The sequence below is a fragment of the Gossypium raimondii genome, chromosome 6, assembly GCF_025698545.1.
Source record: "Gossypium raimondii isolate GPD5lz chromosome 6, ASM2569854v1, whole genome shotgun sequence".
NCBI lineage: Eukaryota > Viridiplantae > Streptophyta > Magnoliopsida > Malvales > Malvaceae > Gossypium > Gossypium raimondii.
The window spans coordinates 32,852,035-32,878,913 of NC_068570.1; the positions used below are offsets into that span (position 1 = coordinate 32,852,035).

Here is a 26,879-nt window from a genome sequence, read left to right on the forward strand (position 1 = left end):
TCTCAATAACAGAATCAGAAAATGTGGGAGTCCATGTTTTGTAAAACAGACTTATCAAACCTCAACAGACCATATCAGATAGCTATGAAGTTGCATGCACGATTATAAATTAAAATCAGTAACAATCAATCTAACATATTCAGATATTGCATATTCTTCATCAACAGAATAATGTAGGGGCATTCCAGTAAATTTAACAAACTACAGATTGTACCTGGATAATTCTTACTCATCAAACAGTAGCACATTACGTTTTGATAGATCTTATTCACTTAGATTCACACATAGTAGACATACGCATAGATCACAAATAGTTTTGGGAAAGTTTAATTAACTAAAATAAACTACCCCACAAGGTAGTTAAGTATAAACAATATCTCTATAGCTTTTCCCAAGACTCGAACACAAGACCAAAGGGTGTACAAATGCCTAACTATTGAACTAGTAGGCTTATTCTTGATATCAATTGCACACAATTACTTATAAACCACATGTTCAAAGGTAAGGGTTTACGAAAAATGAAAAAAAATTCAAGAAATAGGATTCGAACCCGGAACCTCACACACATACCCAAAACACTTAACCACTGAACCAAACCAATTTTATTGCCAAGAATTTACAAAGTCTAAACTCAAATCGAGGGATGACCTCTTTTGGTTCCAAAACGTGATTTCTTCTAGGCTGATTTTTGGGATGTTAAACTTACTCACGAACAAAGATGCTAAATCGAGGCTAATTCAATGGATACTCTTACTCCAAGAATTTGACCTTGAGATCCAAGGTAGAAAAGATGTTGAAAGTCAAGTAGTTGATCATCTATCGAGGTTGGAACAAAATGAGGTAACTTCTTCACTTATTCTAATTAATGAGAATTTTCCTGATGAACATATCCTCGAGGTAAGTCAAATTCATGAAAAACCTTGGTTTGCTGATTTTTGCAATTATTTACCATGTGGAATAATTCTCGAGAAATGACGTACCAACAAAGGAAGAAATTCCATCATGATAGTCGGTGTTATTTCTGGGAGGATCCATTTTTATTTAAACTATGTGCAGATAACATAATGAAGAAGTGCGTAGCTAGAAGTGAGATTGATGAGATTATGTACGACTGCCATTCACCTCTGAGTGGGGAACACTTTGGTGGTTCCCGTACAGCAGCGAAGATTTTACAAGTTGGATTCTTTTGGCCTTAAGTGTTTAAAGATGCTTATGCATATGTGAAAAACTGCAGTTGACGCCAAAGAACTGGAAACATATCAAGGAGGAACGAGATGCTCTTGACAAATATTTTAGAGGTTGAACTATTTAATGTAACGGGCATTAATTTCCTAGGCCTGTTTCCTTCTTCCTGTGGGAACAAGTATATTTTGGTAGCTATGGGCTATGTATCCAAGTGGGTTGAAGCTGAGGCGTACCCAACAAATGATGATAAAGTAGTCATGCGATTCCTACATAAGCATGTATTTACACGGTCTAGGACTCCTAGAGCTATAATTAGCGATGAAGGATCTCACTTTGTAAATAAGTGGCTTAAGTGGTTGCTTGACAAGTATGATGTGAAGCATAAGATTGCTACTACCTATCACCCACAGTCAAATGGGCAAGTTGAAAGGGTGAATCGTGAAATCAAAGGTATTATGAGAGGGTGGTGCACCCTAATAGAACAGATTGGTCTCGAAGGCTCGATGATGCACTATGGGCCTATCAAACTACTTTTAAGACACAGTTAGGAATTACTCCCTATCGATTAGTTTTTGGAAAATCATGTCATTTGCTGCTAGAATTGGAGAATAAAGCTCACTCGGCTTTGAAGTAATTGAATTTGGATCTTAAGCAAGCCGGTGAGAGAATGATGTTACAACTTGATGAGTTAGAAGAGTTGAGGTTATTGTCATATGAAAATGCCAAGATGAGTAAAGAAAAATATAAGAGATGTCATGATAGTCATATACAACCTCGTGAATTTAGTAAAGGATAGAAAGTGTTGTTTTTTAATTCGAGGCTAAGGTTATTTCCTAGAAAACTCAAATCCTGATGGAAAGGACCTTATACCATTTATAAAGTTTATCCATATGGAGCTGTAGAATTGTACGACAACCATGGAGGAACGTTTAAAGTTAATGGTCAACGTCTCAAGCACTATTGGGATGGTAAAATTGAGCAAATTAAAACCTCATTCAAATTATTAGACCCTTAATTTCTCATAAACCTACTTTTTAATAAAAATTAGAAAATATTTTCTTAAATTAATACATTTAATTAATTCTGTCTAAGGAGATTAGAACTTAAGCGAGACCATTGTGACCCCTCCAACCTTTCGTGGGGATTAATTTAATGTAATAATTTTAGAAGAAACTTTCTAATTAAATTTTAAAATTTTTATTTTTATTTTTATTTTTTATTCTTATCTTTCCATTTAATTTTAATTTAATTTTTATTTTTATTTTTATTTTAATTTGTTTATGTTTAATAAAGAGGGTCAAATTGACCAAGTACTAATCAGTTTTTTTATTTTTAAGCAGTCTAGTTTATAAATACAGATTGGGCTTATGGCTTGAACAGCAAAGAGGAGAAAATCACCCCATTGTTGTCATCCATACTGGTTCCCTAAAACCCTAATTTTACAACCATTTTTTCCCTCCATCCATACTTGCCGCCCAAGTCACTTAAAGTAGCTTAAAGTAGCTAAGAGGAAAAAGGTACCATTCTTTGACGGAAAAAGAATGAGGAAAAAGTTAGTTTGGGAGTTCTATGTCAATTTGACTAAACTAGATGCTACTAAAGTTCCTATTTGCAAGAAAAATGTACCCCTAACTTCTAAGTCCATTAATACTTTGTTTAACTTACCTGATGTTGAAGAAGATGAGTACTTTGCTATGATGACAAATATAAGTTGGGACTTTCTGCAACAAGTGCTTAATATTATGGCAAATTCGGGATTCCAATAGATTATAAGAAAGTATGATAGTCATTCCTGTCGAAGGGAATATCTAAAATTGTTGGCTAAGGTATGGTTTTATTTTGTTCGACATAGTTTTGTGCCTATCTCACACAGTTCCACCATCTCGATGAAGTGAATACTTTTGTTGTATACAATTATGACAGAAAGGCCTATCAATGTTGGGAAGGTCTATCAATTATGCTAGAAAGAAAAATGAAAGTGCTTACTTCCCATCATTGATAACTTCACCTTGCTTAAGGGCCCAAATTAAAACAAAAGCAAACTTGAAGGGCCCGTATGTTCAAGGTTACATCACAGCCCATGATCTTGAAAAGTTAGTAGAGAATGTCCATGAGCTAAACCCAACTGAACCGAGTGAACCGACTGAACTAGAAACTGATGAGTCATTAAACAAATCTAAAATGGAAGCTAACTCAGTTGCTAAGACAGAAGAAGTAGAATTTGAGGAAGAATCGAATGATCTTGAACCAATAAAAAAATCGAAAGTCTCTGATCCAAGAGAAGACCCGGACACTAATGAGCCAGTTGAACCAAGTATTGTTGATCCTAAGTTGACCATTCTTATGCCCACTTCTTCAAACACTGTGAAGAAATCAGAATTGTCAATTATAATGGACATGATGAAATTTATGCATAACCAACAACAGGCTTATTGGAAATCTACAAAACTTAGAGATGAATATGTAAGAAATATTTTTAAAAATATTTCTAACACTTTTGTTCTTGAGTTCCCAGATTATATCTTCAAGTCATGGAAGGAAGATGAGAATGCAAGCAAAAATGAAACATCAAAGGAGGAAGACAAGGAGGATAAGTCAAATAAATAACAAGGGGGGATTTCTTTTCTATAATTATTATTTATTTTTAGGTGTTTATTTTTATTTCCTAGTTAAATTTTTTTTTCTTTTGCATAATAAAATAGCAAGCATGAATAATATAAGCTCAATGCATCTTCAATAGAAAAAAGTGATGTGGTAATAGGAATGAACATGTCTAGGATTGGATTGTAGAGAAAGACTTGGTACTTAAGCAATATTTATGACTCACCTCTCTTTTCTTGTAACCCTACCTAGTGTTTAGTTTTCATTCATTCCTTTGTTTTCGCAATGAGGACATTGCTTCCTTTTAAAGGGGGGTAAGGCATTTCGCATGAATTTTTAATAAGGCATTTCACATGAATTTCAAAGTATGTTTCAATCTTTTTACTTAAGTATGCTGAAATAAATGAATGTTCAGAAAGAATTTTTATTCATAAGTATGTTCAAATGCAAGCATGACTTCTGGTTTTACCAAAGTTATTCGTATGTTATCTTGAGTGATGGAATGCTTGTATGATCCTTAGTCTTATGTAGTATTTGCCATGAAAATTTGATTTCTTTAGAAATAGATATGTATGAAGGTTTCAGACTTTAGAATTGACTTAGTAACTTTCTTGAGGCGAAATCCTAGGAGATATAAGAATCTAATATGATATAGGCACACTTTCTTTGGATCGTTTGAGCCTTTCAAGCCGACCTTATTAATTTAACCCTTGAAACTTAATTTTTTAGCTTAATGGCCTATTTATTGCACAGTACCTACATTATAAGCCACGTTATGATCTTTTTTATTTTATCATATTCTTTTTCACCTATTTTAACTGAATTTGTCTTGGTGATAGAAGTTTGAGGAAAAATATGAAAAAATGTACATCCTTTTCACGTGATTTAAAAAAATGAATCAAAGAACAAAGGTAAATTTGTTCAAAAGAATAAAAAGCAAAAAAAAAAGATTGCCCAAATTCTCAAAAATAAAGAGTAAAGTTTGCCCAAAGTCTGAAAATAGTAAAAGTTGAGCATGGGTTCGAAATAAGTTTGGGGTGTTCCAAAGACCTAATTTTATGAAGGCTGTGACACAGAAAGATCCAAGACAAGTTAGGGTTAAGATGATTAAACCTCAAAATTCATTTCTCTTTATCCATACCTTTAGCCTAGCCCCATTACAACCTTATAAAAGACCTATTGATTTGATGATTATACCGACTACATTAGTGTAAAGGAATTACTAAGCTCAACTTATGAAGACCACTAATTAAACCTTGGGATTGCTATGTTTAGTTGATAAGGAAAGCATATTGATTGGTGAATGTTATTTATGACTTTGAAACTGCATGCAAACTATGATTCATGTTGATATTATGATGTGCTTAGTATAAAGTTTGGAAATAATATTTGCATTTGAGCTACTTATTAATAAAAAGTATTTTTTTAACATGGTTATGTGTGAAGATTGATGCTACTATATCATTTAGCAAACTTGCCATAGCAAAAGTTGTGTTGTGCATGAACATTACTCGAGACAAGCAATGGTTTAAGCTTGAGGGTGTGTAAACTCAAAATTATATAGGGTTTTTCTATATATTTTTAGCACCTTTTTACTTAATAAATATGTTTATCTTGAGTAATTGTTATTAAAATAAGTAAATTTTACTTAATCAGTAATACTGGGCATGAATTTATAATTAATGTTAAGTTATGCTTAATTATATATTTTTGTACATATTTTATATTATTTCATGTTAATTTATTAATATGTGATTTTTCACTATGTAGAAGGACCATTGAAAATTTGATTAATATGAATGAAACATGGACATGCACAAATTAATTCATGTGGACGGCAAGACCATGCCATTTGGGTCATGAGGCTGATAATTTGACCCAATAAAAGAGGTGCTAAAAGATGGATATGTCTGCTAAATTATTGGACTAAGAAACCATCCAAGAATGGAGAACTAAAGCCTAGTTTCGGCACAAGTAGATGGCTGCCCAAAAGCAAACTTTAGGGTATTTAATTAAAGGCCCTTACAGTTGCAAAATAATCAGAAATCAACCCAACAACTTTCTATTGAAACCATCCATCCTATGGCTATTAATAGCCTTAGTTTGAATTCAAAATGAGGAGACTATGTCATCCCCTTCTCCTTGAAATATGGTCGGCCATGTATGATAGAAAAAGAAGGAATTTGAAATCTATTTTTAGCAAACTCTATCCCTTACCTTCACCTATAAATACCATGCATCAATCCATTAACCCCTCATCCCTCACAACTCATTTCTCTTCTCTCATTGGCATTTTCTCTACATCCCATTTTTCTTTTCCTTTCCCTTGCATAGCCACCCATTTCCCTTCCATCCTTTAGCCACAAAAGCTTTGTCAAAAGCATTCTTTGGTTGGCCACCTTAAGAACTCCTTAGCAGAAGAGGCATTGAGCAGAACGGAGGAGTGCATCAGTTAGAATAGATCCGAAAGGCTGCTGACCTGAATCAGTTAGAATAGATCCAAAATGTTGCTAAACTGAATAGAGTTTACTTAGCTGAGCGATCCTAACCAGACGACAGCTAGTAGACACATAATTGAAAACTACAATGTTCAATTTAGATCCTTAAACCCAACTAAGTTTAGGTTCATAATATCTTTAGTTAACTCTATTATCTTGCATAGATTTTAGGTTTATGTAATTAAACTATTGCAAATGTAAATGTCCCTGTGACCTTACATAAATGCTAAGAAACCCTTAGTTAATGTGATCAGTAAAATGCATATTTAACTAAGTAAAAGACTCCGAAAAGACTTAATTTGGTTTCCAAATTCATGAAAGATCGAGTTGTCGTGGAAGTATTTCCGAACATTGTTAAGCATGATAAAGTAAATTGAATTGATTAATATAATTATCCTAGCCCATTTAATGTAAATGTTTTATTTGCTAAAGCCATTCATTCATACATTTAGGTAAATTGCATCTAAATTATAATTACATAGGGATCAATCTTTGCATCTAGTTAATTTTATTTATTTTTTATCATCACCATCCAAATTATTGAGTTTTTACATCAAATTGTTATTTATAATTTTGCAATTAATCGGTTAAGCTTATGCAGTCCCTGTAAAGGCAATTACTCATTTTACTTACTTATTACTTGAACGACTGTGTACACTTGCACAAAACTATGTTGCAAAATCATCTCACCCTTAATCCACAATCGAGCAATCTACCATTGTTAGTTAATTATCGAACTAAATAATTTGTTGGCAGATTCCTAATAGTGAATCCTCTATTTGCGGAACCGTACATATGAGACATCATTGACAGATTGACAATCTTTCATATACAGTTTCTTCACTATGGAAATATAGAAGAATACCCTTGTATCATTCCCAACAGAACATGACGAACTATCATATATATAATATGACTTCCTTACCATTGTCCATACATATGGTTCGGCGTACGTTGCAACATTAGCATGCGGACCTGTTCTCGGTGGTCCTATAAAATTAGATTCAAAACTTCAAACGAATCCGCCAAGCCCTCACAAGGGTGAATCCTATCATTACTATAGATGTCAAGAGATGAGAATAGAACCATCGGATTATCTCCTCTTGTATCCACCTCATTTATTTGCTACCACTAGCATAATGGCCTTCTCATAATAATAGTACACCCTCTAGTAGACTTGTCACGCCCTGTATTTTATTAATTATTTTGCGCTAGTTTATGTCATAAGGAATAAATTGGCTTAGTGGTTAAGTGTTTTAATTATTTCCAAATGATCCCATGTTCAAGCCTCCACAGTCCTATATTTTTGTTTTACGTTTTGACAATTTTAGAAGGTCAAACCCCCTATTGCTATCCCTTTTTACTTGCCATGTAGAGAGGATTTCTTTCCATTTTGTTGAGTCAACATGCCTTTTATAACCCCCTTTTCACTTCTTTATTCCTTTATGATCCACTTTTCACTCCCCTTGTCCCCAAACCTACAATTTCTTCCCCATAGACTACCTTGGTCAACCACTACACCTAGGCACCCACTCCATTTCATTTTTTCTCCTTCTTGCTCTCTTCCTCTCCTTTAGCTCCCCCTCCTCATTGCTCCTCTTATTTTCTTCTATTTTCTTTTGTTTCACCACCATTTCTTCTCCTTACTCATCCTTTCATCCACCAATAAAGGCCACCGAACGTTTACCTCACCACCACCGGACCATCGCCTATCTGTAGCTGTCGTCGTGCCACCGCACCGTCATCACCATCGATCACCACTAAAATTTCCTATTTCTATTCTTTTCTTCCCCTATTTCCTGTTGAATCCTCCTCCTTAATTAACCTATTGGGAAAATTTATTGAGACTTTTTTCCTCCGTTAATAATGTTATCCATAGTTCTAGATTTGTACCCCCATTTGTAGAAGAGTACGATTAGATGAACGATTGCAAACTCAAGAATCAAACTCTCCCATATGAAGTTGGAATCGGGATCTTTATGATCAAATTTACAAGGTGTGGGGGCCTATTTCATTTAAATAAACGATATTATAAATAATCAATATAAAATGCTTATATTTCAGAAATATTTAATTGATGTTTAAATAAGTTTCTGAATTGCGATATTAGGCGAATACGTTAAGTATACATAAGGACTGATGAAACCCGATAAAAGAGGATTCCAAGTAAGTGTTTCCAAAACTTCAAATTTGTGTTGTTGATATGTTACATATGATAATACTCGATTCCTAATACTCATGATATGTGATATATGGCGATTTGAATCTATATATATAATAAATGTGATATGGATTTATTAATGTTCTGATTTACATGTTAAACATGTTGATACTCTGATATTTTGATTCGCATGTGAAGTATGCTATTAATCTGATTTTGACTTGCATGTTAAGCATGCCATTATTTCTGATTTTGGTTCGCATGTACAGCATGTCTACTGTAAAATTTGTTCTGTATGCCATATCACGTGCATGGGGTTGGGAAAAATGAGTACAGAGGAAGTATCTAGCTGTAATTCTGCACTATCTGGTGGCTTGTCCACAATATTCTATATCTAGCAGTGCATCTGCATTATCTTATGGCTAGACCACAATATTTTGTTTATGGCAGCTCGACTGCACTATCTAGTGGCTTGACCACAATTTTGGTGTGTTATTGGATGGAGGAGTTCTGGGGAACTCATTATGGTGTGTGAAAGAGATGGGTAGGATCAGTTTTGTAAAACTCTGCATCGATTTTTGAAAAAGTGTTGCATTGACATCGTCACCATACATTTTGATAATTGTAATTCTGTGACTAAATATTTAGTATGTTTATGATTTGTTTAAACTATTGTTGTTATGTGTTAAATTCTATTGTTTATTATTTGTAATCCACATTGGGCTTTTTAAGCTCACCCCTTTAAATTCTGATTTTTCATAAAATAATCGAGTATAGGATGGGCTCGACTACGGAGGTACTTTCGGTCATTTTTCAGAAAACTATATTTTTGGTTTTCATTACTTTAGGATGTGTTTAATTTCTTTGGACTTTGGTTTTAGATTTGTACTTTCTTTTGGACTTAGGGTTTATTGTGGTTTTTGGATGGTTTTGCATGACATATATTTTTAAATTAGTACTTAAGAGGTTTTTATCAAATAATAATTAAATGATGAATTTTTCACAATAAGGTTAATCCAACTCGATACTCTGTTTTCAAAACTCAACACTACTTGCTCGCCAAAATGATGTTTTACAAGTTATATTATATCTACATTTTCAAAATTACTAACAAGTTTTTAAATGAATAAATTTTCCGCTGCGATGTTTTTACTAAAAAACTACATGTTCTGAAAAATACCAATACTTGAATTTTTCTAAAAGATAGACGATTTCAATGAACTCTTTCAAAAGGAAAATTATAGATAATATATGGCCTCTTTTAAAGAAAATCAAGATGACATTTTAAAATTAAAGACAATTATTGAGAGAAAATAGTTAAATGGTTTTCTGCGCCATTAACATGGCCAATTTTATCTTCAAGATTTGGTCATAACGTCTAGGTCAGGTTTTAAGGGTTGCAGGACTCATACCAATGGGTGTGCTGTGGAATAATATTGGCCAAATATTACTAGTTATCCTCTCGCATATGATAGTCCTAGCTGACTTCCCTACTTAGATCGTCTCGATAGAATTTCCTCAATAGATAGTCTTTGCGGACTTTCACAATAGATAGTCCTTGTGGACTTCCACAATAGATAGTCCTTTCAGACTTCCTACATATACAATAATGTCATGGTCATATACTTCCATTCATCCCACAAAGGGCTCTCATACGTCCCCCGAGGGGCTCTCAATCGTCCCATAAACAGATCTTATACATCCCTGATCTATCGTAATTTGGTACAGCGGATTAAACTAGTTTTTGCATTTGAGAAACTTTGTGAGTGTGCAAAGACCATTACAGGGCATACCAACTAAATACTGGTCGTTGTGTTGCAACACAGAGAGTTTGATGTCACAACATAGGGAGCAGAAAGTAAGAGTTCCAATATTGTTTTTAGTGTCATGACACAACCAATGGATTTCACGACATACCCCTAAAGCTACACTAAGTATGAGCATATTGCCTTCAATGTTGCGACACAGGCATTAGGGTGTCGCAACATTTGTCTTGTAGAAGAAATACTTGCAAGCCAGGGGTGTTTTAGTACACAATCAAAAGTTTAATACGAGAGCTTCAGTTGACCTAGGGTTGAGGATGACGGCAACCCTAAATCTATAAATAGGCTCATTAAACACTTGTTATGGATAGCTTTTCTTACCTTATAATTTTCTTTGTAATTTTAGTTTTTAGTTTTTCCTTCTTCTTAGGCTTTAGGTTATTTTCAATTTTGCATTTTTTGGGAGATCTGATTTGTGGAACTTGATCAACTTTTTGTGGATTTCGTGCATCAATTAAATACAATTCAAGATTCTTTTAAACATTCGCCTCTTGATTTATTATTAATGTTCTTCTTTTACATCAAGTTTCTCATGTTTTTAAGATCCATGAGGAACTAATCCTCTGATAGGGGATTAGCGAGTGGAGGAATAATTAACTGATTATTGTGTAGGGTTTTCTTAATGGATTAGTTGTTCGGGAAAGAACGAACTTAAACCCTAGGCTTGATGACCCTAGGAAGTCATCTAGGTGGGAATTAACCCAAAATTGGTACAGCCGAATATGAAATCTTCTGTATTCAAGTCGTCAGTAGTAGATCAAATGCAGTCAAGTAAGGTGAATTCTTCTCCAAGATACGCAAGTAAATAAGCGATGGCGTCATTGAGGTTAATGTACCAAGTACAAGTGAGCCAGTTTGTGTGATATAAATACTACTCTAATGAGATTGGCGAATCATCCTAATACAAACAAGTCGAACATGAATTTTGAGCCATAAAATACAAGCGTGCTAGTGTTGTGTTGATAAGGTACGAAAACTTACTAAGTTCATTAGAACTTACATATGTGTTATTATGTATTACATGTAATAAGGGAAATTTGAGAGATCGATGAGGGACAAGGCCAGAATTGTCATGCTTAGGCAGATTTGCTTCTTATAGTAATTTGCATACAGTAGCGCATCCTAGAGGCAGAGCTTCAGGATCACAATCAAATTTTGTAATTAGTTGTGATCAGAATATTATTTTCAAAACTAAGCAAATATTCAACCTGTTAAAGCTACCTTGTAAAATATTTTGTATCTCAAATTAAAGTTACTTACTTGAAATAAGTTCAATTAGATAACTGTGTTTTAAAAATACTTGTATTAAGTGATTAACAATTGGTTAGTTAATTTCAAATCTAGAGTGTATCACCCTGTAATCTAGATTCGGCGATCAGGTTGGGTATGGGGTGTTACAAAGAAAACCATTTTTCAACCAAAATTTTTCCAACATTTATGTGCTCTCTGATTATGTCTGAATGGGTCTTGTGTATCTGAGCCACATTTTGCTAGAATTTACTAAAAGCTATGAACTAAATAAGTCAAAAATTAATTGAATCAAAGAGTATACTAATAAAGAAATATGTTTATCATGTTCTAACCTTTGTGGCATAAATAGATGTATGTGTAAAATGATTAAGCTAAATGATTATTTGATCATCAATAAAGTAAAAAATATGGACCAACTCATAAGTATATAGACCTTAAAATAAAAATTTGAGATTTAAACTTCTGATTTTGTATGCGAGTGAGATATTGTGGTTGGCTATATGTGTATGGAACAGAAAGACCATAAGTAGAATTTATGTGTGATGTGTAGCTTTTAAATAAAACAATTGACTATTGACTATAAGAGAAATGAAATATGCGAGACTAAGTTAAGTGAACTCTATTAAAAAAGGGTCATATGTTTGATTAAATATTCATTAAGAGTCATACATTTTGAATTTTGAAACGTGCAAGCCTAATGAATCAATAAAGTGTAAGTTGAGCCCTCATAATTCGATATAAGAAATGAATGCGCTAAGAAGGCTAAATTGTGGCCTAAATGAACTTTAGATATCCTTACTAAATGGCTAAACATTAATAGCAAAATAAGATAAGTAGATTTATTCTTAGGTACTTATTAAACTCATCGAACTCATGCGTTAGTTGTTTAAACACGTAGGTTTTGATTTTGTTAAGAAGTAGTGATTTTGGCTTAGGAACATCGTACCATTCTAGACTTGGGATGTACATAAAGACTTAGGTGGAATTTTCTATTGGTAATTAATTTGCAATTTCAAATTATTCTTTCTTTTGAATGTTTCTTTATTTCGCTATTTAATTTGGCTGTGTTTATGACTTGTATATTGAGCCTAAATGGGTTTAGGATTTGTTTTATAATTAATTGAAACTTGTTGATATGTTTCGGTAGTGCTTGTGGATGTTTTAGAGTGTTTTTTAATTTGATGTTTTATTCCAGAGGTCGCAATACCAATACCTAGCTCAGTTGTTTCGGAAGAACTGAGATTGTGAGCAAAATGCTCTAATACTATGTAGATGTATAGGGAGTTTGTTATACCTAGCTCTATTTGATAATATGTTTTGATATAACAAATTAAAATGTTTTTAAATAAATGTAACCTCCCAAACCCGACCTATATGTTATGGCCAGATTGAGAAGGCTACATTAGCCATTGAAATGGCTAAGCTAACTTACGTTACTTTTGAAGACCTTAAATAAACTCATTTTAGAGAAAAATCGTAGTTGTACTTTTGAGTTAGTAAAAACAAATTCATTTATTAAGTCATCTATTCTTAATATTCATTTTATTATTGAATAAATGTAACCTAATGTAGTGGAAAAATCATTATTAATGTCATTTTGGAAATCTAGTTGCCTTATTGGTTTATTTTTCAAAAAATGGTTTCTTTGCAATTCAGAGGAAATTAAGTAACAATGTCAATTTTTATTTAAGTCAGATATCATACATTTTTCGGTTATTATGCTTGAGTAATTCATGAATGCAAAAATCCCCAAATGAAAAGTTACCACGCCACAAACCAGAAATAATTAAAAATTACAAACCAAAACCAAAACTAATAGAGACTTAATACTACTTATTAAAAATAGTCTGAGATCTAAGGTGATTCTCCGAATGTCGGGTCCGATCCTAGTTTTGAGGTTTACCTGAAAAGTTAAACACTATGGGTGGGCTTATGAAAGCTTAGTATGAGTCGAACAGTTATTTAAACGGACATAAATATCAAATACAATGAATCATAATAACATTAACAGAAGAACACTGAACCATCATAGGAATTTCATATCATTACATAGTCTTTATCAAATCGATGTCAAATAGTGTATGAGCATGGGCCATCATTCATTCAAGTAACAATCATTAACTTCTATACCATTCAATACAACACAATACAATACGTATCATAAATTAATAACATTTGAGTATGTCGTGAACATGATGCAATGCAAAAAGAATTCTAAGATTTTTGTTCCATTTTTGCTCTGATAACATCTCTCATTCATACTATACACCAGAAGAGGTGAGTAGTGTTACACCTTCTATGACGTGACATATGGTTGACAAAAAATGTTAAGTTAACAAATTTTGGCGCAAACTATTAATGACTGAATTAGAAATTTTAAATTAAAATAAAGTAGAAAAATGAATTTTAACTTTTAAAGTACAAGAACTAAGGTTTTGTTTGTTTTACAGAAAATAACTTCTGAAAAATATTTTCTACATTTTCTTGTGTTTGTTTCATAGAAAACAGCTTGGTCAACAGAAAATGACTTACAAGTCAACGGAAAATAAGTCATTTTCTTATAAAATGACTTACCCTCTTGAAAGGCGTAAGTCATTTTCCAAAAAAGAATTCTTTTATGGGTAATTTTATTTTTATATAAAAATTAATTTAAGTCAAACTTAATATTATTATATTATTAATATTTTTTATTTTTAAAATATTTAAAATAATATAAAATATAAAATATAAAATATTATAATTTTAATATTATTAAACATACTTATTTAATTATCTATACCTAATCATATGATAAATTATTAATATAATTTATTATTTTAATAAATTATTTAATATTTAAATTTTATTTTACTAATAAAATTTAAAAATAATAATTTTAAATAATGTTCTTCATATATTATTGAAAAATATTCAATATTAATATCTTAATAATAAATATTTATTACAATTATAAATATATAAATAACAAATGTTTGTAGTATAAAGGTTAAAATATACCATAAGTTTATGTACTCTTCACAAATTCATTATTTAGTCCCTATATTTTATTTTCAAGAATTTCGTCCCTTTACTTTTCGATTTGAAAATCAAGTCCAATTAGTAACATTGTTAAATCTTTTAGTCAATTTTGTTGATACCGCATTTTTAGATAAAAATACTCAATATTCATGTAATGAAAAATGACATTATAATGAATATGGATTTAACAAAATATTTTTAATAATGCTAATAGTGAACCTAAATTTTGATATCCGAAAAGTAGGACTAACCTCAAAAAGTATATGGACTAAATTTTAAATTTATGAAGAGTATAAGGACTTATGACATATTTTAGCCTAGTATAAAAATGAATATTTTAATTATATAAATATTAGTATTTATTTAAATAATGCTTAGCTTCATTTATCACTTACAACTCTAATGTGTCATATATGTAATATATGTAATTTAAATTAAGTTTTAATTAAGCATTATTTATTATTAAGTTTATATATCACATTGATTATTATAAAATATTTTCTTATTATAAATTATATTTTGATTCTTAAAGGAAATTGCACTATAATATTTTATAACAAATATATTTATATAGTTCTACAAAGAACAATATAAAATATAAATTTATAGATATAAAATAAACTCAATTAATTAAACAATGAAAAATTAAGAAAATCTTAAATGTATGTTTGTTTTATAGAAAATAATTTTTATGAAATATTTTCAAGAAATCTACCAAATAACAAAAATATTTTTACAATGATTCATCCAAACATTAGAAAATATTAGCTTTTCTAAAAATAAACTATTTTCTAAAAATTATTTTCCAAAAACCATTTTCAACATTTTCAATGAAAGAAACGGAGTTATATAAACATTAAAAGTGAGACTTTTAAAGGCAAAATATCAACAAACAAATTTCAAAATCTTTAATGATTAAATTGAAATTTTTTCAGTTAACTAATCAAAATAAAAAGACACTCATAAATGAAGTGACTATGCGTGTAATTTACCGAAAAATATTTGAGTATTAACTAGATAAAAGTGATAAAAGTTGGGGGGCGAAATATATAATCTTCCCTTCCCTTCATATTTATTTCTAATTCTGATGCTTCGCCATAATCTTGTTTCGCCTTCAACCTAAAACCCTTTTCATTTTTATTTCGGTATTTTCCCCATTTTAAACCCTAGTCCGAAAAAATGGATTCATATATATCTTTAACGTAAAAAGAGAAAAAAATCGAAATTTCTATCTTCAGCTTCAATTTCTCCGGAAACGAAAAACCAGTAAAGTATTGTTTGGAAATTTGCAATTCAAGTAAATGCAAACGTCGTGTCGTTTCATTTCTCGCTTCCTTCGCTCCTCCAAGCACACTTCTTCCCCTATCATTGTTAACTCATCGTTTAACAATCTCTCCCATTTTGATTTTTTAGACCCCCGAAATCAGAGCTTTTTCCAATTTAGTTCCCAAAGAACAAATTCTGGGCAAGTCAGAGGTTTGAAACGTTGCGTTTTGCTGGGTTTTGTACTGACCGCTGATGATCCCATCTATTATCAGCATCATACACATTTTTACTCTTCCCGTCGAAGTTAGTAGTACCATCTTTTAATCTGTAAAAAAATGGGGTTTTGCCTCCTTTGTAAATTGTTTACAAATGAATATCGATATGTTCTGCAGACTTTTTCACGAGGGCTAAACAAATAAAGAAGATTGAAATCAATGATCAGCACAGGTACTTCCTTTTTCTTTTTTTGTAGTTGGTCTTTTCCCTCTAATTGAATTGCAATTTAATGTTTAGTCTGTTTTCTTTTTAGAATTTGTTTTGCATAGAAATTCACTTTTTAAATTCTAGCAAAAACAAATAACTAGATGGGGGTAGGCTACAGGAGTATTTCAGTAGTGAAAGCCAGAATTGCTTTTCTGAAAAATAATGAAGAATATAGTTGCAATCGATTCAATTTTGCTGTATACTTATAATTGGGAAAAAAAAAGTCAAATTACTTCTATATTTTCATTATCTTGGATAGTTTAGGTTGCCTTTGATTGATTCCTGGTGATTAAAACTAAGAGTGTGTTGGCTACTTATTATGTTTCGTTATAAGTGGAGTGAGCTCTTCTCATTTTAATCTCATTCTGTGGTGAATGCTTAGACTATATGTCAGTTTATTCATATCCTTTTGCCTTGATATCTTGTTGTTTGCCTTAAATCTTTGACCCTCTAGTCAACGTGCTGTTACAACTGCTTTATGGTGCAACTTCCTTGTCTTTTCTCTCAAGTTTGGGGTCTGGTTAGCAACCTCTAGCCATGTTATGTTAGCTGAAATGGTTCATTCACTTGCTGATTTTGCTAATCAGGTAGTTAAACCTCTCCCTTTTGTTTTCCCTTACTCCCTCGATACTAGTTTGTTGCTTTGTAACTAAATTTATTGATTATGAAATGCACAGAAACTAATACATGTTGCATTGCAGGCGCTGCTTGCTTATGGTTTGAGTAGTTCAAGGCGTGCACCAGATGCTTTGCATCCGTAAGTCCTTTCCATAGTTAAAACAGCCATTGCTAATCATAGTAACCATGTCTCCAGTTATGATTTTCCTGTATCACATTATGCATCTTAATGTTCATGGATGATGTGCCTTTGCATGGGTTAGTCATCTTGTTCTTAAAATTTTCTAGTAAATAAATAAATTCAGTCTCTGTTTGGTTTCTTAGAATGTTTTCTATTTCTATTTCTATATTCTATTTTCAATTTCTATTTGTTTTAAAATTAAAGAATACATAAAAATAAAAATATGTTTTCAATGAATGTTGATTGGTAACTTTTTCTCATGATAGAATAATGATAAATAATTTTTTTAAAAATAATTTATTTATATGGATTTGAACTAATGTCAGAGATTTGATATTAAAAATTGTTACAAAAGAGTATCTTTGTCTTTGTATGGAGTTGAACCAGTGCCAATTCATTGAAGTTTAAAACATTTGTTTTGACTTCTCCAATTTTGCTAAACATTTTTCGTTAAAACATTGAAAATAACTCTTTTTTCTGTTTTCTAGTTTTCACATATTTTCATTTTCTAAAAATGTTTTTAAAATTGTCAACCAAATTTTTTTACTGTTTTCCATTTTCCAAGAAAACTAAAATGAAAAAACCTCTGTTTTCTGAAACCAAATAGAGCCTTGTATAATTTTTTCTTTTTTCCCTTCCGCCTAATATTATCATCACTTGTTTTTCAAGAATTCTAGTAATTAAAGTTAACTGGTTGCTGTTCTGAGCAAGAGTTGAAAGTCAAGAAATTTATAATTTTTAATACCACGTATTTTCTTTCTACTAAGATAGGTGACTTCTTTATCAACTAAGTCCTATGTTTTAATTTGATACATACATGCTACACCAGGGAATTTTTTGTAAACACTATATACAAGTTCATATGTTTAACGAGAGGCTGATACCTCTGCTTTTTTCTCTCAGGTATGGGTATTCCAAGGAAAGATTTGTTTGGTCCTTGATATCTGCTGTTGGCATATTTTGTCTTGGTTCTGGTGCTACAATTGTTCATGGAGTTCAAAACCTATGGATAGCACATGTACTTGACTTTGATTTTCCCATATATTTTATATATTATATACTCTATGCTCCTTTAGCTTTTCCTCATTATTTTTTCTTAAGCTTTTGACAAATGGCATCTTATTTTGCTTGCTGTCTTCTTTAGCCCCCAGATAATATTGAGTATGCAGCTTTGGTGATAGGCGGCTCATTTATAATTGAAGGTATAATTGGAGCATCATGATTGTAGGATAGCGAAAGTGCATCAGCTTAATCCATTCCTCCTTAGATTTCCCCCTTTAAACTATCATACCTCCTGTTTAGGTGCTTCTCTTGTTGTTGCCATACAAGCTGTCAAGAAAGGTGCAGCAACAGAGGGGATGAAAGTGAAGGACTATGTCTGGCGTGGCCATGATCCTACATCTGTTGCAGTCATGACAGAGGTAATTCTCAGTGTACCTATTTACACTTTTGGTTATTAAAGAACTGAACTTGTTAAATGTGATGTTGGGATTTGAGAAATTCGGATCCGTATTAAAGAGTTAGGATGAAATTTTCGGTTGCTATAACAGTAAGATGGGAGATGATATTATATTTTAGATTAGTTTATTTGCCATGTAGAGTACTTATACTTGAAACTGTTAAAGCTATGGATAGATCTATTAATTTAGTGAAGAGAAGAGCCTGAGTTTGATCAATGTACCATTAGCTAATTTAAGCGTTCAATTTAACATGCCTGCCCCTTCAGCCTTTGCAAAGGTAAAAATAAAAATGAAGAGAAAGGAAGCATTAGTACTAATCTTCAGTTATGTTGCACATCTGCATACCAAGGTTAAACACTCCCTGGTGCAGCCATATTTTGCACTGTTGAGAAATACTGCAGTTTTTGTGGGATTTGTGGAGAATTTTGATATTCTGTGTGCAGGTGAGTTGATTGAATAATTTATTGGAGTTTTCCCTGTTGTTATTGTTGATTTTACAGTTTGTGTTCCCTTTTTGGAAGAAGAAATATTTCACTAGTCATGTGATACAATCTGCAGAATCTTTACAACTGGGCTTCTTCAGTAAAGCAACTTGAAAGAATTTACCAGTCTTAGGTGTAGGTGTCATGACAGTTGAATTACCAATCAGTCTTAAATGAGAAGCACTTTTTGTAATTTCCTTTTCCTCTTGGTTCATATTTTGTAGCAGATGGCTAAACTAGTTGACTGTAGAAGAATGAAAATTTCATAAAAGACTAATTAAATTGCATTTTCATAGGAAGAATTTCATAGTTGCAGATATCTTGATCTATATCTATATCTCCATATGCTCTTCATTATTGCCCCTCATTTGGTATAATTTTTCATGCATGAAGCAGATTTAAGGGTTTCTTAGTTTAATTGATTAGCTCCTGTCATAGTGATTGAGGAATTGTTGTTCCTTCCTCTAAAATATTTAATAAGCTTGCTTTAGATATTTTTTTTCTGTAAGTAATACTTGAACTGGATGTCTAAATTGAAAATCTGTTTCTTAAATTGTTGACAAGCTTTTCTTGTGCCTCCTGGCTTCTTCTCCCTTCTCTTTTTGTGCACACCTTAAGGATGATGTTTAGTCTTGACTGCATTACCTCTATGTTGTGTTTTCTCTCAATTCCCTTCTTTTGACTTCTGCACCTATCAAGTGTCTGAATGTACCATTATGCACAGTTTGTCCTTGGTTCAAGTTTTTCTAAAATAAATAATTGTAAGAATCATGATCATAGTTGCGATTTTTCCTAGCTACCACAGATTGTTTCTCTAGTTGCTTCACAGTATATTATGTCCACATTTGCAGGATGGCGCTGCAGTAACTGGCCTGGCTATAGCTGCAGCATCACTGGTTGCAGTGAAGACAACTGGGAATGCCATGTATGATCCCATAGGTTCCATTATAGTTGGCAACCTTCTTGGAATGGTCTGTTGTACTTTTTAACGACTGAATTTTTTACATCTTTAACTGAATACCAGTAAATACTGCTTGATATTATGCAAGGAAACTCTTTGAACAAGCTGGATGGTATTTGTTAGTTTTCCTTAGTCAATAAGTAGTGTTTGTCTCTACCAGAAGCTTGGCATTTCTTGAATTAAGAACACAGTCACAGCTCTGTTGGCCGTTTTAACCAATTTTAAGGTGATATGTTTCCATTTAGACATTAGGCATTTGTGTGTTTTTATGGGTTACTGAAAACATACTATGTTGTCTTTAGGAATTGATTGGTGGAGAACTAGGGTGTGCCTGAACATTGTGCTATGAAGTATGAAAGGGAGTATAAGACCAATACCTTAGGCAAGTTACTAAAGCTTTTCTGGCAAGGTGACATGCAGGATGTGATTTGTGATTAATGACATATTTAGTACTATGGACTAAAATGCATGGCCATATTAGCATGTTAACTTTGACTGGGAAGTCCTCTATGAAATGGATAATCAGTTAAAATATTTGCAAAAGTTGTTCCATTGTATATTGTTTTTGTGTGCTTTGATGAATTTAGCAACTCTGATGATTTAGGTTGCTTATGTAAACTCTTACATAATGAAATGAAGTTGAGAAAGTGTGACTTATTGAGTACCCTGGTTTTAATTTAGGTTGCTGAAACAAGATTCATGGGTGATTAATATGTATGGGTTTGTTTTGCCTTGCTTTGGGCTTGTAGGTTCTCAATATTGTTTTCACATATGGTTTTGTTGCAAGTTTGAAAATTAGAATGCTACTGCCTTGTTTCCTTTTTTCAAAACTCCCCCCCCCCACGGCGCGGAAAGTTCCATTATGGCATATGATAGTTTGGGGGATGAATGGAATTTGGCATTAGAATGGTGGAAAAACTGAGTGGTATTTGCTGCCATGACTTCTAGTCAATACTTTGGAGATGATTTCAGGAGTTGCTAGTTCAGATTCTCTTCAAGAGAAGGCATTGTGTGAGTGTGAAATAAAGAGTGGGAGAAAGAGGGAGGGAAGATAAATTATGTAGTTAGAATTAAGTCTTAAGGCTGCGTTATTGTAAGGTTATAGTTTCTAGCATCTTTTGGTTTGTGGTATAACTTATTGAAGCATATTAAGCTATGCAGGTCGCAATATTTCTCATCCAGCGCAACCGGCATGCCTTGATAGGGAGAGCAATTGATGAACATGATATGCAGAAGGTTCTCCATTTCTTGAAAAATGATCCGGTATATCTCTACTAGAATTATTTGACTTGACATCCATTTCATTTATATCATTCTTGAAAAGTTTGAGGGGCATGAAATTTCTGCAGGTTGTAGATGCTTTATATGATTGCAAGAGTGAGGTGATTGGACCTGGGTTCTTCCGATTCAAGGCAGAGATTGGTGATTGTCTCACACTGCCTTATACTTTTTGATGATTATATTTTACGATTAGCTTTCTTGATATTAATATTAATTTCAATTCCAAATAGTTTTTGCAAATTTCCTTCCATCTTTTGCAATACTAGTATTTTAACTGGAAAGCAAGAGATGCATTTTACTAGCTGTCTTGTCAGTATCGCATTAATAATGCTAATGTGTTATGAACATTGATGTGATGTTTTTCTTGCTGGAATTATCTAGAAATTTGTACTGATGTCCATATTTTTGGGTTTCTAATCATTTAATATATCAGTTAGATAGGTTACTAGCAGAGTCTATGCTAGATCTGGTCTACTAAAATATATCATTGGCGTTTCTCTAGTTGAAACCTTTTGGCATTTATTTGTATTCTTGTGGCAATGTATGCTACAGATTTCAATGGAGTGGTGGTCGTGCAAAATTATCTCAACAGAACGGGACGTGAGGAGTGGGCGAGACAGGTTAATATTTCAGTCTTTCTTTTTTTGGTCTTCAAGACATTTTCTTGTTCAATGCTTTTTGCTTTTATCTATGTGTAGCTAATTATAGCTCAATAAACTGATTTGGCCTTTTTGTCCTCTACATGAACATTTTCCTTGATACAAGCAGTTATATATACTCGAGAAATTGAGTATTCCTTGTGAAGATATCTGACTTAAATAATAACATAATTTTCATAATTATCGTTTTAGTCAATATGCTAATAACTATTTTGTTCAATGGTTTGAAGTTTTAATGTCTTATCAACACCACTCCACTTTTGGCTTGTGCATGCATTATTTGTTATTAAGAACCAGCATCCTACTTTATCGATCTTCGGTCTTGTTTTAAAAACAATGGTAGTGTCAGGGAAGTGCACTAAACTAAGACGCCTGAAGCCTTTAAATTATCTACTCTGGTGAATTTCTTGTCCTGGTATTTTCTTATGCTTTATGCCCATGTTGACTAACCGGATTTTGGTTGTACACAGTTTCGAGAATCTGCGAAGGAGAAAGATGATTCCGCATTGCTAAAGATTATGTCCAATTATGGTATGCAAGTAGATGAACTAATAACTGTAATACATTGAGTTGTAATGTGTATGACAAAAGAGTTCCTTTTGCAGGTGAGGAAGTGGTCACAGCTTTAGGAAGTGAAGTTGATAGACTCGAAAAGGAGATCCAAGAACTTGTTCCCGGCATCCGGCATGTTGATATTGAAGCCCACAACCCCATAGACCTACCATCATGATCCCAGATTTTGTACGGGCATTATTTCCACCGTATATTTTCACATATCTAATGGACGTAAAAAATTGCAATTAAGTAAGATGTCACTTTGTCATTCAAACTAAAGCGATAATTTACAGGATTATCGTTATATTTATGATTACAGATTGTAACCTGTGAATAGTGATGTTTGAGTTTGAAAAGGGAGTGCAATTCTTAGAAAGCTGAATTCATCACAAGATCATGGCCCGATAATAAAAAAATTTGTTAGCTAGTATTTTGCAGAGTGATATGAAGGAATCCTACATGATTTAAAGCATCTAGGGTTTTGTATTTTATTTAAAAGATGAAAGGAGCAACCATATATGGGGTGAATTACTCAAAAATGTCTATCTTTTACAAAAAGTATCAAATTAGGTCGGTTTTTTGAAATTTGTTGGATTAGGTTGATTGTAGAGAGAGAAGGGAAACGCGTTTTCAGCGGATTTGGTAAGAAAATGATTCCAGTTGGATGTGTTTTCTTGCTAAGTCAGCAAAGCGCGTCCAGCTGTATGTGTTTTCACTCTTTAAGGTTTTTTAGAAATTTTTTGTAAGGCATAATTTCGAGCAAACATATAATTACATCAAGTAAGGTTTGATTTTTGTTGTTCATATACAAATATAACTTTATTTTTCTATAAAATGTTTTTGTTTTCAACATGTGAAACAAGTTATTTTGTTGAAATGAGCGGATGAGTTAATGTTGTTTATTACAACGATGAAATTCGTGACATCTTTTTTTCATTGGAGAACACTGTGTGGTCGACTTTCAACCCAAATATACAATTGTCAGGGCTCTGTACAAGAATTAGGCGGAAAATCATTAGATCCACCTAGATGAGAGTATCATCATTGAAATATCGATTTTTAGTTTCAGTCGACCCCATCAAATATGAGGCTTTCGATCTCAGAGGCGCAAGGGGGATGGAGGCAATGGTTCAAATGCATATTGTTACTAGATCACCAATACTCGAGTTATATGCAGAGTTTCAAACACAAATGAAGGTGGTCGGAGGTCGACATCTTTTCCAGTTTAAGAGGTTGGAACAGAAGAGGAAGTTGAGAGTCCAACGACATGGTTGTGCAGTAGATTCACGACTTTGTTAGAAAATTCCCATTATGATATGTGGGAATCATCAATAAGAGACACTCATCGGTTTCAGGCCTAGATTTCAACTACAACAGGCAGAATGTCCAACGGTTGAGGTTTGGCGGTAATCGAGAATTCGACACCTCAACACGATACTTAGTTGTTTTGATTTCAACATTGGGAGGCTAATATTTTACATTGGAAACACTTACAGGGTTCAGATTTCCATTGATGTTTTGGTTGTATCGACAATTATACAAGAAGGGACGATATACTCTCTACAACCTCCACCGGCGAGGGGGCATCCAACCTTGGACATGCTAGGGGGTTAAGATTGAAGAGGGCACTGAATTCGATGACAATCCAATCCAGGCGTCCGAGTCGAATGGTTCAGAAATTGCATTATGTTTTGAATCAGAGCCCATTCCAAACTGAACCAAAAAATAGAGGTTCAGATGGTGAAGGTTCGAACGAAGATGCCGAAGGTGTGCTGGAGTTTTCAGAACTCCTACACAGAGACTAGGTCATGGGATTTCTTCATTGGATGTTGGTGATTTAGAAGCAGAGAATGAGTTTTCCTCTAAAGATGCTTTTGTCATAGCAGTAAAGCGAAACAACATAAATAATGAGGTAAATTTCTACATTGTTAAATCCTAATTGAAAAAATTTGAGACGAAATGTGCAATGCAACACAATAGATGTCCATGGAAAATTATGGCTTTTTTGAAGAAAAAGACGAGGTTGTAGACCATCAAGAAATATACTACTTCGTATACATGTGTTGTCACGAGTATTGCGTCAAGACTGCCTAATATTTGTGGTATTGAATTTCTAACTTTGAAATACTCGTGTTGTTGCAAGTATTAGACAGGATCATTTGAAGTTGGATTTGGAGATGATCGCAAACACAATATTACTTATGGTGAAATCGAGCCCCAAGATTTCTGTGCCAGTTATAATTACAAATATCCTTAGCCAGTACGAATACGCATTTGTCATATCGCAAGGTGTGGATCACAAAGCAAAAGGCGCTGGAGAATATGCATAATTGATGAGACATGTCGTACAATGATTTGTGGTTGTAACACCCCTAACTCGTATCCTTCTCCAGAATAGGGTTATAGAGCATTACCGGAGTTTACAAATTAATTTTCAAACATTTCATTTCATCAAGCATTCATATTTATAACCAATCAAAATCAAAACATTTATGAGCTAACATTAACCAATTTAACTTATACAAGTCATTATAACCAGAATCAAATCATCCAAAATTACCAATAGAACCAATGGATAATGTGATATATCTCCAACAAGCTTTCAACCCAATCGAGCTTCCGATAATAATTTCAAAACATCTAATAATTATACCTATTACCAATAATAATTCAATTCCAATAATAAAATACACATATATATAATATTCATTACCAAATAGCATTTACTTCTATTAAAATAATACAAAATATAGTTCATACGAACTTACCGAGCTAGATTGCGAAATAGCAAAATTTAGGGACATTTTGGAAAATTTCTTTTTTTGAATTTCCACCCAACCTTGATCTAAATTAATATTTCATTCAATTTACTAATTTAAATAATAAAAAATTCATTTCATGCAATTTGGTCACTTTTTGACATTTTACAAATTTACCATTAAAGTTTCACATTTGTTCAATTTAGTCCTTGAACCTAAAACATGTAAATTGGTCATTTTAATGAAAACTCATGCTAGTTGAATAATCATATATTTTCCTCCTCCTCCTCTCCATTCCACATCCTTAATGTATATAACATGCTTATAAGTAACATTATCTATAATTTCACTATGTATTTATATATTCATTCAAAGCTGTCCACTTGAGTCATAGTCACTAAATTATTTATATATTGAGCTACAGATCTCAAAATTGAGATCCATTAATTTTATATGAAACTATACTCACATATATTCTTAGCATAAAAGTTTCAGAATTTTTGGTTTAGCCAATAAGTACAGTTTATTCTTTAAAGTCACCTCTGTTCTGCTGCCTGACAGTTCCGACCCTTCTTCACTTAAACTTAATTATCTCCTTGTAAAAAATTAGGATGATATCCCTATTTATTTATATTGAAACTAGACTCTTTAAGGATTTTAAACATATAAATTATAACCCATAATTATTTTTGTACAATGTTTTATGATTTTCCAAAGTCAGAACAGGGGAACCCGAAATCATTCTGACATTGCCTCACAAAATCTATTATATCTCATGATTTGCAATTCCATTACTTACACCGTTTCTTCTATGAGAAGGTAGACTCAGTAAGATTTAATTCCACATTTTTTTCATCCTCTAATTTCATTTTCACAATTTATGGTGATTTTTCAAATTTAACCTACTGCTGCTGTCCAAAACTATTTTAGTGCAAAATGTTAATTACTAAGTTTATAACTTCCTTATTCTCTTTCTCTATAATATTTCCCATCACTTTCACTTATTTCTCTTCACTAATATATCAAGAACATAAGACTTCATATAAGAAAACTCTACTATAACATCTTTTCCATGCTTTTCAATAATATCAAACTTAAAAATATATTGAAATCTCAATGTTCTTACCTTGTCCTATTGATTTCAATCTTTAACTTGATTTTCTCTCTCCTCCAGCTTCAATTTCTTGAATCCAACTTGATATTCTAGCTCCACATAGTCTCCTTGTTATTTTCTCTCTTGATGGATATGGAAATTCTTTTGATTTCTAGGTGAAAATGGTAAGTTTTTGGAGGAAGGACCAAATTGTAAAGAAAGCAAAACTTTCCTTCTTTCTCTCTTCTCCTCACGTTGGATGCATGGAAGATGATGGGTTGGTTTCTTTTCATCTTTCTTTCCACATATATATACTAAATAAATTAATAATAAAATAATAAAATATCATTTAAAAATCAAATTAAAATATTAATAAACTAATATTTATTTAATTAATTAATCTAAAATATCACCAACATCATCATTGCCTTCTAGATTTATCTCTCTTCTAATTGACCATTTTGCCCTTTATGTTCTTTTAAAATTCCATCCTTGAGTCATCACTTAATTTGGTAAAATTACGATTTAGTCCCTCAAAATTCTT

The 26,879-nt window shown here is 32.4% G+C and overlaps 1 protein-coding gene across 1 annotated transcript; it reads left to right on the plus strand.

Moving 5' to 3' along the window:
- Positions 1-15,622: 15,622 nt before the first annotated feature.
- LOC105773280 (metal tolerance protein C4) lies at positions 15,623-22,875 on the plus strand. Its single transcript, XM_012595032.2, has 13 exons — positions 15,623-16,106; positions 16,196-16,250; positions 16,741-16,873; positions 16,988-17,043; positions 17,989-18,103; positions 18,230-18,287; positions 18,388-18,506; positions 19,879-19,998; positions 21,150-21,251; positions 21,338-21,410; positions 21,822-21,889; positions 22,399-22,459; positions 22,534-22,875. Exons 1-13 carry the CDS (start codon positions 15,839-15,841, stop codon positions 22,656-22,658), a joined length of 1,353 nt encoding a protein of 450 aa, XP_012450486.1. The 5' UTR covers positions 15,623-15,838; the 3' UTR covers positions 22,659-22,875.
- The last annotated feature ends 4,004 nt before the right edge of the window (positions 22,876-26,879 follow it).

Bases quoted from the DNA above. Each gene is read 5' to 3' on its own strand.
- LOC105773280 (XM_012595032.2), top strand. From the start codon at position 15,839: ATGCAAACGTCGTGTCGTTTCATTTCTCGCTTCCTTCGCTCCTCCAAG. The intron at 17,044-17,988 runs GTAAGTCCTTTC...TTTTTCTCTCAG, and splicing joins GCACCAGATGCTTTGCATCC to GTATGGGTATTCCAAGGAAA. The intron at 18,104-18,229 runs GTACTTGACTTT...TGTCTTCTTTAG, and splicing joins AAAACCTATGGATAGCACAT to CCCCCAGATAATATTGAGTA.